The sequence below is a fragment of the Melanostigma gelatinosum genome (genome assembly GCF_949748355.1).
Source record: "Melanostigma gelatinosum genome assembly, chromosome: 20".
Taxonomy (NCBI): Eukaryota; Metazoa; Chordata; class Actinopteri; order Perciformes; family Zoarcidae; genus Melanostigma; species Melanostigma gelatinosum.
The window spans coordinates 14,327,960-14,339,081 of record NC_136653.1 but is presented as its reverse complement, the minus strand read 5'-3'; the positions used below and the strand labels follow the sequence as shown (position 1 = coordinate 14,339,081).

Genomic DNA, 11,122 nt, shown 5'->3' with positions numbered 1-11,122 from the left:
CTCCTCAGAGGAAGAGTTATAGACAAACATGAAGCCATCAAAGGACTAATTCTGTTCAGTGTTCTTTTACTGCTTAAAAACAGCTGACAAAAGAGTGAAACTAATATGAAACATTTAAATTGTCGTATAATACCTTTCTCTCATATATACTTGCATGCCACTTAGCTAATGCTATTGCACCTTAGGTGTGAATACCTCTATGTAACATGTATAATAGCAGGTGATTGAGGACATTGCACTTCATGTGTCATAAGAACTCATTCATTTGTAACTGCATAAATCCTACATTAATATGTAAACATACAGATTGAGTGATTGTAATTCAGCGAGGGTTTATTGTAAATCAGGGCTCATCATATTAAATTCATTATCTTGATAGAAAACCTCCAACAAGTTCATAGTTTACTTATTATTAAAAGCACGTTCATACGTAAATAAAGTGATGGAGACCTGACAAGTTGTTCTTCATATTTATTTACATTCTTACAAAAGAACAAATAAACCAGTTGATTTCAGGGGAGCAGGTGGCGATTGTGTGACTGTGATGTTTTAGGGACTTCTAGTTCGACCAGTACACTTCATCAAAGGATCCTGTTCCCTGGAGCTGCAGAGTGAGGGGGGTCTTCACCAGACGGGGCTGGATTACCACCATGGCCCTGAACTCTCTGTCCTCACTAGAACACACAATCGTAGCAAAATGCTAACGTTATATAAGCTTCTCATAAACCCCGTGTAGACATTGTGATGGCGGTCTGTGGTTTGTTACCTGGGAGTGAAGCTGATCTGGAGACACTGGCTGCCGCTGGTGACGTGGAGCTCCTTCGACCTGGGAGACCAAAAGTCTGGTGTCACTCTGAACACACGGGAGCCTCCTTCATCTGACTCTACAAACACACACACACACAGATACCATTTACTCAGATACCAGCTATATATCATAATTGCCATTCCAAAGCACTGTATGTGTAAAAAAACAAGAAAAGCATAATTCCAGTCAGTTTAGTCAAGTTGTGCATGAACTGAAGACCCCAACAAATCCCAGAGCTAACGTAAGAGCGACGATACAGACAACAACACAGAAGACAGTTCAGTCGACACCTGTAACTGATTTCCAGTCAGTGTGGGCTCCGTGTCTGTAGAGGATGACTTCTATTATCTGCGTCTGCCCCACGTAGCAGAACCCAAAGTCGACGCTGTCACTGGACAGACGCATTGTAACGAGCTCCAGATGGGCACAGAGAGGCACTGTCTGCACAGAGCAGAGAAGGAATTCACTTTGTGAGATCAATTACCTATAAACATGCTTAACGACTTCTGTTATATCAGTTTGTTTCTCCTCTTTGACGCATTTCTACCGTTGAGCTTCACGACAGTGTCTGACCTGCAGGCTGTTGTTGCTGTAGTGAATCAGGAGGTTTTGCTGGAAACACAGCTTCCTTTCCTCTCTTGCACGATGGATCAGCGTCACCCCAGGAGGGACTTCCTCGCCTGCCTGGTCTGCATGATCCAGAAGGGACAGGGAGCAGTGGAAGGCCACCTTCACCTGGTATTCACAGCAAAAGAGTACAACTAACTGTTAAGAATGACAAGATAACGGAACATTTTGTATTATCCAGAACATGACCGACTCTCCTCTTCTCACCTGCATGCTTTGTTGTGGGTGCAGCACCAGAGACTGGCTGTCACCAGTAGGTGGGTTACTGGAGGTGCTGGTCCGGACTCGAAGCTGCTGCTTAAGCACTCTAAAGGGAGGCTGAGTCCCCAGTCGGAAGTGTAGAGGCATTTCTGAGTTGTTTCTCAGCTGAAAGGCCCGTTCGGTGTCAAATTCACGAACTACCACCTACGGAGCAAAACAACCAGAAAAGCGACCGCTGAGCATGACTGCTCTGAAATACTGAACACCGGTGGGTCAATACATCATGCATGCACTTCAGTGTGTCAGAGCACTTTTGATGAGTGTTGTTGATTTCTCAGACAGACCTTCTCGGATGTTGTCTTCAGTAAATCACCGGCTGAGGCATGAAACTCCAGCACCCCCCCGTCCTCCTCTATCTGCACCATCAGCCTGCAGCAACATGGAGCCAAAGGGGAAGATATGAAATGTAATCAGACCACCTCTTGTCTGACCTCAGCTCATTTGCATTTAGGAAACACAGACAGAGTTTGGATTCATTCGGGATTTTGGGGACTTGGTATGACTGTAATTGCTTACACTGCAGGCTTAACGACTGCAAGTAGATCCATTCTGACAGGCTCCAAATCCAAACCCTGAGCTCTTCCAACTTTACCCGGGACACAGGCAGCCATCTGTAAACACAACACAATAACAAGGGACTTTAGCTTGCGTCAGAGTCATCTCCTGTGTGCCTTTTCCAGGATTTACAATTGAAAGACGCTGTTTGGCGCGTTGAGCCCGTCACCTCGGAGTCTAGGCTCATGAAGCCCAGAGCCAGGCCCACACATCTGGACTCACAACATGACCCGGAAAGAGTCAAAGGAGTGAAAGACGCATGGATGGTGCTGCTGCTCTTTGCTCGAATCACCTTGAGATAATCAGCAGAAAAAGATAATACGTCGTTATTCATGTCGCTAAAAGCAGAGTGGTAAAATGGATGTGGAGCTAAAGTCTTATCAACGTACTATTTGCTGGGGTGTGATGCAGTATGGGTAATCCGAGAGGTTGCCCACATGAGGTCTGATGTGAACAGTGAAGAGTTTTTTCTTTGCAGGAGAGGGATCGAGACATGTTTCCTCTTCCTCGCAGTCATCCTCGGATACACATGCCTCCCCTTCCCCGCTCTGAAATCAATAGGACGAAGCCGCTTTGAGCCAATGAAATGTGGGTTCACTCACTGGCATCGTAGCCACAATAATTTCCCAGAGGCATCGTCATAAAAGTCATTAAAGTTTATGTTCACGTATCCGTGTTGCGACGTAAAATGGACTCACGGTCATGCTACGGAGGGAGGAACTCGTCCCCTCAGAACCTCGGGTCGTATTTCTTTCCCAGGCTGTTTGAACGTTCCCACCAGAAATCCCTAATGCTCCACTTAACGCCTCGTTGCCGTCAGCATCTTTAACTGGAAAGGCGTCTCCATACGCCACCACAACGTCCACCAGTTTATGGTCATTCTGATCTATGTTGTATGTTTCCCAGTCCATGCGAATATCTGGTGGCAAAGATTTAAATGAGATAACTTTATTGAAGTAGTCAGTCAGAGTCAGAGAGGTCACAGGAGACGACACATAAAAAAAGACATGCTGCTATAGCAGGAGTCAGACTAACACACAAACAAACCAAGTGGAGACATTGGTGTAGCTCAGGAACGCTTTACAGTTGTTGGCTCTGAAGAAAACATGTGGAGCATTATGGGCATTCGTAACCAGCCACTCTCCACACTTTCCCTTACCAAACATGGTGGGATTGTTGATGCGAAAACAACGAGACACCGTGTCCCCTCCAGATACACGAGTGCCAAACCTGATGGTGCAAGCAGGAATGTCAAACTGATATAGATGTAATGCCATCATGAGTGTGTTTTAATGGGAGAGAAGGACAGGACAGGAGAACAGACTGTGTTATTGGTCCCTGGTTCTGGTTGTCTGGGCGTGGGCCCATCATTTGGAAGTAGAGTGGGCAGCCAGTCACCGTCATCTGCACGGGAATGAGCGTGGGCTCGAGGTCCCCCACCTACGGGGGGACGGGATTATATTTCAACATTATTCATCAGTCTGCAACAAAATCAACAGGTCTCTTTGAAAAATCGTACTCTTACAGTAAAAAGTAAGTTCTAATCCTTAAATATCTGTTACACCCCATTGCATGGCATCGTACTTTGCATATGAGGTGATCTCTGTATTCGCCCCACATGTCCGTGTAGGCAGTGACGTCCACAGTCTGCGTCTCAAAAGGTCCCAGCGTCCCAGAGTCTGGCAGGACAAAGAAAGCTGCTCCTTTCCCATGAGCCAGCAGGCTGCTCACACACTCTGCCGAGAGATACGGGAAGTTGGAGTGTGCGCTCAATCTGCTTGATTTGAAAAGTGTGTGTGCTGTGCGCACGAATGAAAAGTTAAGCTCACCCTTGAGGGCTTTTTCTTCTGCTTTCTGAGCTTGAACAGAGTCAAGCGGCTTCTTGACATATGTCAATCTGCGATTAAAATGCAGCGCGCGTCACATCTGCAGTACAGCAAAGTCATTCTGTGATCCATTATTCAGGTTGGTGAGCTAGCTCCCCTTACCTTCTCTCTGACTGCTTCTTTGGCTTTGAGGCATGGCAGCAGGTGAAATAATCCGCCTCTATGATAAAAGGGGCAGGGATGGCAGTTTGATTGGTTATCAATAACTGCTTCGTAACGGCTCTGCTCAAAACGACGTCATCACGGAAGTCAAGCAACAGTGCCGAGGGGCTCTCGTCATCTGGAGGAGAGCTAAAGGCAAAGAAAAGCGAGCGTGACTTAACAAACACTTATGCGATGGAGTTAGTGAAGCTACCATGGTGGTTAGATAATAGACTTTAAGCCAAGGTTACTACCAGACACTGGGCAGTGAGTAGGACACACTGAGTTTCTTGGTTTTGGAAGCCATGATGCCAACAACAAGAGGAGAGCTCATCCCCTGGACCTCACAGAGAGCAGCTACCTCAGTGAGATCCAGCTGGACAAAGAGACAAATATATGAAGGATAAGGATTTATATACCAGTTGTAACTGTACCGTGTCACTGGGGAATAGGTCACAGTAGAGGAGCTAATTACGCTCTAACTTTAGTTTCACTGGGACTTTAATGTCTTTGGTACTTACAGCTGTGTGGGAGATGAAACGAACCGTGATCTCCAAACTGGCATTCGGTCCCAGAGTGCCAGAAGAGGGGTCAAAACTGGCTGTACACAGTTCAGCCTGTTTACCCTGGAGCGGAGCCTGGTGGGGGAAACGTAAAACTCAGATCACCGAGTATTAATTGCCATGAAAGACATCTTAATTTGACATATGAGAAATAAAAAAACCAAGATCATATGTATACCAACAGCCTTACATACGATACGGATGAAGCACCGCAATCATTCAAACGGACCAGGGGCGACTCACACGATGGCAGCATTCATTGCATCGTTCATTCTTCTCACAGTAAATGAAGTGGTGGTCAAATGAAGCGACGCCAGCGTACCATCCAGCCGAAGTGTGAAGGCAGCAGGGTCTGGTTGAAGAGAGTCACGGTTGCCTCGGCAGGAACTCCAATGTAGAGTTCAGAGAAGAGCAGCTGGCAGTTCAGCAGACACACCCGTGGAGACTGCACATGCGCTCGCACCGACAAGTGACTGCAACAAACACACACAGGTAGTGTTGCTTGTTATCAGCGGGACGGACCGCTGAGTGACATCATTATCTGCACGGACCTTCCTTTCATTCAGTACAGCGGTTATTTTATCTCAGCTGAGCATCATTACCATCCCGTTCCATTCTCCACTGTCAACTCCAGCTCTGTTTCATATCGCTGGCAGAAATGGGGACTAAATAGCACATCTACACTGCAAGAGGCCAAGGGGGGCAGCACACCTCTGCGTGGGTCCACCGAGATCTAAGCAACAGAGATTCATATTGATTTAATGTTGTTTTTATCAGAAATGTTTTGCTGTGTTATTGTCCAGTGTGCAGCACCTGTGTGTCCTGGCGGTCCTGCTGACTGTTGGGCCTCTCCTCCAGTGTCCAGGAAGCCTCCAGATGGGTAATGTTAGTGAAGAGCAGAGTGGTCTGTGCCTGCTCCCCGAGCTTCATGAGCCCAAACTCCACACTGGGCACACCGAGGGTCACTATGGGACCCTGGCCGAAGTCAAACGATGCACATAAAGAGGTCACAGCTCAAAGATAAACTATACCCTCGGAATATCACAGCAACACATTAGATTTGTGGAATAGAAAGATTTTAGCCATTTTGTGACGGTGTTAAGATTCATTCTTACCTTAAAACAGACTTCCACGGCCAAAGTGACGGGCTCGTGGCGGTGCTCTATGTGGCAAACCAGACTGGTCACAACCTTCTCCGGTTTCCCTCCACTCAAAATCAGGTCGAAATCGAAACACTCGTTTTCCTCTTGACCCACAAAAGGACAGATCAATCAACAACGAACTAATACATCAACTACATGAAATGGTGTTCACAATTCATCATGTACAAGTGAACCTAGTTAAAAGGAGGATTATTTCTGTGTTATTCTCCATTGTACTGTGTGACACACCTATGCTACCAGCAGAGGGCGCTACTTCAATGATGTGGCTGCCGCTGCTCATTCTCTCCCATTGAAAAAAGATGCGGGTTTTGCTGTGGTTCCACATCTAAAAACACACAAGACACAGACACAACCATGGATAACTGTAATTGTGGTAGAAATCTAATATCTGTCATGTATAGGTAACATAAGGAAATGAATATAACCTTGAAATGCCTGCGGGTGTTCGAGCAAATAAAGATCTCTCCGGGGATAACGACAGCATAGGGCTCCAGTAGGACCTGGTACGGCTCTGTGGATCCCTTGAGCTCTATCTCCATGACTATGACATCGCCTACCTTGGACCCAGTGCGCACGGGCTGAAGGACACTAGATGTACACACACACACACACACGATCCAATACTTTGTTCGATGAAGTGTGCTGAACTTGCCGTGTGATCTCAGTTCTTTGGATGTGTCGTGTTGGGGTGTTACTTTTACATACACTTCTACCACAGTGCACACAGAGTCACAGGAGCTTTACCCTTCGTCAGTGGGCTCTGGTGGCAGATGGGGAACATCCCTCAGGACTAAGTGACAGACACTGTGGCAATCCTTCAACTTAAGAAAACACAAACATCACATGAATTAAGTATCAGCGTGTAGCTTCCAAACAGGAGACTCATAATGTAAGACATACTGTGTTATAAAAATATTGTTTTCTGTTGTGTATTTGGAGTCCTTTGTACTTCTTTAGGGCAGAAGGTGAATAGAAACTCTTGATCCTGGCAGGGGGGTAGAACTCCAGTTCGGGGGCTGACATGGAAAGCATCGTCTGTGGCCTGGTGGGTTTCCCCTGGAAGGAATGGCTGCAGGTTTGGCTTCATGATCTGCCAGTGGAATGGCAGCTCCAAGTGGCTTCAGCCCCAGAGAGAGAGCGAGAGCGAGAGCGAGAGCGAGAGCGAGAGAGAGATTTAATGTGATATGTAATGATCCCCAAAGGGAAACTCTTCTTCTACTTGTGCCGCTGTGCAGGGTCAGCGACGGAGCTGCAGGCCTGGGTCTCGTAGTTAATCAGCACTTAAGTTTCTCACTCGAGGACACAATTACTCTGTTAAATCCTGCCAACACTAGGGGCTTGAATCCCAGTGCTCCAATTTAAGAGGTCTCCCTTCTTACTACGTTATCCTCTGGCCACAAAGAGCACACGTGTTGTTTGTACTTGTGAAGAGACATGACATCAACTGTTCTATTTCATGCTTCGTAGCGATGATAAATGAGAGGGTGAGGCTTACACGTTGTTTCTAATGATGAGTTGTTTCTGCTGCACAGAGTGAGGGTTACACGGGCCGAAACGGACAAAGTGCTCTGCAGTGAGGTCACGCACCTCTCCCACCACAGGAGGCTCCTTCTTCCCAGATACAGATGCAAGCTCAAGTGCAATCAGCTGGCCCTCACCTGGGGAACTCACACATTATACAGACAATGGACGAATCGACTTGGACCTTACAATGGACAAATTCAAAGTCACGTTTTACAAGTTTTCTGATCACTGAAAAGATTCACCTTCAATGGAAATGTCTTTCACCTGGCAGTTGTCACACACAACAGTGAACACCTGACAGCTCCTCTCAGCAGTAGTGGGGAAGAACACCACCTGCAAACCCACACACACACACACACTATTATTTGAAGCACACTGAGAATTTATAGGACTGAATTTAAATTCAAACTAACTGTGTTCAGCTGCAGAGAAGTGAAACCTGCTGCTTCTAACCTGAGAGGCCTATGAAGCATTGCATCTGCATTTTTTTCCATTTACCTCCATAACACACTCACCTCCACTACAGTGGCCTCTCCTGGCTGCAGCGCAAAAAGAGACGGGCTGACTGCAAAGGGTGGCTGCTCAGAAAAGTACGTTCTTGCCACAGACTATATAAAGAAAAAGAAAAAACCTTTTTATAAATGTCGGATGTAGAACAGTTCCTGTATCTTAGATAACGTGTCAGATTGATTTTCACCCTGAGGTTCGAGGCTGGCCACTGGTTCTTGGGGATGATGCAAAAGGTCCCGGCGCTGAAGCTTATATTTCTGCACAAGAACTCAACAAATTTCACCCCTCCGATCAGACAACAACCACAGTCCAGAACTCTTGGTACTGCACAATAATTAGGGGGAAATATCAACAGTGCACGACCGATTAAAGTACACTCATGAGCATTACAACAACAACGGTAGGTTGGTAGATTCTTATGAGACTCACGTGTGAGTATTGGAGGGGGTCTTCTGGCTGCGATGGGCACCCAAAATCGGTGTCCAGCAAGGGTCTCCACCGCTATGTAGTCCTCATAGTCCCCCAAGGAGTCTGGAGCGAAGCGCGACAAAATGGAACATGTGAAGGACTTTTCAGAGCGGTGGATTATCTCCTTTCAAGGAAAACACCATCTTAACTGACCACTGTGAGTCACAGAGGTCTGGAAGAGTGACAGCAGAGAAGAAAAGGCCACAGAACATGAATGAGTCGACAAGCACAAGATGACAACTACTTTCCAGAAATCACTCACAACTCCAGACATTTCAAACTTTACTGATGATACGTGAAGCACAGCACTTGATTAAGACCATGTGAAAAGAGGGTGAAAACAGCCACTCATTATCAAATGCAAAACAGTTATTCTAGCAACAAAATGTGAATTTATCAACAAATATGGGTCTGATTATGGGCCTCTCTACTTATCCAAATTAACATTTACTGAAGAAATACTTGCCATGAAATACATGAAGCATGAAGTCCTATTCATTAAGTTTGCTGTCAGTAAACAGACTGCATGTTTGTGTTTTAATGGTGATTTAAACTACAAATGACCAACTTTAAAATCTGCACTTCTAGTTCATTGTATTGGCATTTCATTTGCCATAAACAGGAAATAACAGTGTAAAAGCAGTGATCTCACAAAACAAGTCGCGACATAATGTAGACTGGACTGTTTACCTTGTTACCAATGTGTCTCCATGTTGTAGTTGTGGCTGCAGGATGAATGAGGATGAACTAACTGGCGAGTGTAAATTATCACAGATTGAACGTCAGGAAGAGCGGAAAAATCCCAGCGAGATGCAGAGCAAATCTTCACCCCCAAAACAGTGGACTGATATCCGGAAACTGCGCTCAGTACTGAAGAATTACAAATACACGCTGTGTTCAGGCAGAAAGACCTCCTCTTCTCCCCGCGTGCAAGATCCAGAGCTGTGTTTACAGAGAGGAATGCGCTGTAAATGGTTGATGTGTTCCAGAGGAAAGTTTTCTTTTTTTTTTCACCCTGCTCTTCGCTTGTCTCCACGCGCACTAGAGAGAGGAGCTGAGTTTTTTTTCCTCCTGGAGCTGCGCCTCTGATGTCAGCAACAACGTGAGCTCCAGGAAGTGGTGACGCTCTCCGGTGGTGCGTTTACGAGACAGCGGCGTCAAAGTGGAGGGCGCAGCGCCACCCCGTGGACACCTGGAGCAAGTACAGCGACTGCTGCAAATAGGCCGGTTTCATTTTTTATTCTGTACTAACAAAAACACCACCGGAAAACCTCATACACTTAATCCCTAAGAATATATATACATATATGTAATTATAATTATATATGCTTATAGTAAAAATATAGAAAAAATGACCCAAATAACACAATACATATTTTTTCCTTGAATAAATAATAATCCAAAATAAAGAATAATAAATGTGCAGTTACAGTATGTGTTTTCACAGTCTTGTCGAAAAGAGTGCAACGCAGTAACCATCATGCCAGAGCTATTGATGGCTTGAGGACAGTTTGACAGTTAAAAGAGGATTTAAAAAAAGAAAAGTAAAGTGGCGACAGCACTTGCAGATGTCGACTGTCACCCGATGAGTTCACCTACAGTGTGTGTGTGGCAGCACTTTCTCAGGATTCGAGTGCTCCTCTGGGTCAGAGGAACAGTTTATTAAGTCGAAAAAACAAATAAAGACAAATGGTGCACTAATGACTCAATCCTCGTCCCCATTAACCAAAAGTTCCCCCTTTATTGTGTCCGCAGGAGTTATTAGGAACTTGGATCTTGCCTGTTTATCTGTAAACATCTGTAAAATGTGGACACAACTGGGAGCCCGTGTGATTTATTTTTCTGACAGCGGGGACAGCATGCAGCAGTGTATTGTAACTCATCTCAGCCGTGTGTTGTGCTCTTGTCAGACAGAACCATGACATTTCAAGCTAGAAAAGAGACCAAAATCAAAATGTAAACCCGGGCAGTCCTTGTCTCCTCTTTTTGGCATTTTAGACCAGACAATCAGAATAACAAATGCTCCACTGACCTCGACCGCAGCATCGCTCTCTTCAGATTAGCTCTACACGGCACTGTTTTATTGTGATCCGACATGATCTGTAAGACTGCTTCAGTGCAATGAATATCAATTGGACATTTGCATCTCTCTTAGGACTTGTAGATTACTGTACCACTGAACTGTGCTGGATGAACACCACGGGCAGCTATTATAAACAATAACAGGCAGTGTGTGTGTGTGTGTGTGTGTGTGTGTGTGTGTGTGTGCGTGCGTGGGTGTGTTTCTTGTGTCTTTTGGAGCATCACTTTGGAGAATTTTTCAGAGAGATTTGCAGGATGCCTTTGCGGCCAGTTTTATGAAAAGCAGTCAAACTGATTTTACATACTAAGAAATAAATACTGTTGGCAGGCGAGGGTTGCAGACGAGTTGCAGGTCTGCACTCAAAGCTTTTTTACTGCCGATCCCGGGGGTCACGTCGTGCTGGGAGTTCCCCCTCGTGGGTACTGAACCAGCCTTTACTATCCAAGTAGCACTTGAACAAGATGTGTCTGCGGAAAGCACAGTTCACATACTTTTGTTTGTCCTTGTGGCTGCATTTTTTCATCTCAGCGAAA

The 11,122-nt window shown here is 45.6% G+C and overlaps 1 protein-coding gene across 1 annotated transcript; it reads right to left on the bottom strand.

The window, feature by feature from the left end:
* Positions 1-454: 454 nt before the first annotated feature.
* LOC306794322 (deleted in lung and esophageal cancer protein 1-like) lies at positions 455-11,112 on the bottom strand (the record flags this gene model as incomplete). Its single annotated transcript, XM_079292358.1, has 31 exons — positions 455-674; positions 767-884; positions 1,099-1,249; positions 1,382-1,543; positions 1,643-1,840; positions 1,981-2,065; positions 2,213-2,307; positions 2,421-2,543; positions 2,641-2,799; positions 2,950-3,170; positions 3,411-3,481; positions 3,576-3,691; positions 3,836-3,987; positions 4,081-4,148; positions 4,240-4,428; positions 4,533-4,654; positions 4,800-4,916; positions 5,164-5,314; positions 5,444-5,574; positions 5,655-5,816; positions 5,957-6,087; positions 6,233-6,329; positions 6,430-6,592; positions 6,749-6,825; positions 6,954-7,122; positions 7,500-7,662; positions 7,771-7,861; positions 8,044-8,136; positions 8,226-8,362; positions 8,468-8,569; positions 10,983-11,112. 31 exons carry the CDS (start codon positions 11,110-11,112, stop codon positions 560-562), a joined length of 4,059 nt encoding a protein of 1,352 aa, XP_079148484.1. The 3' UTR covers positions 455-559.
* Positions 11,113-11,122: the final 10 nt, after the last annotated feature.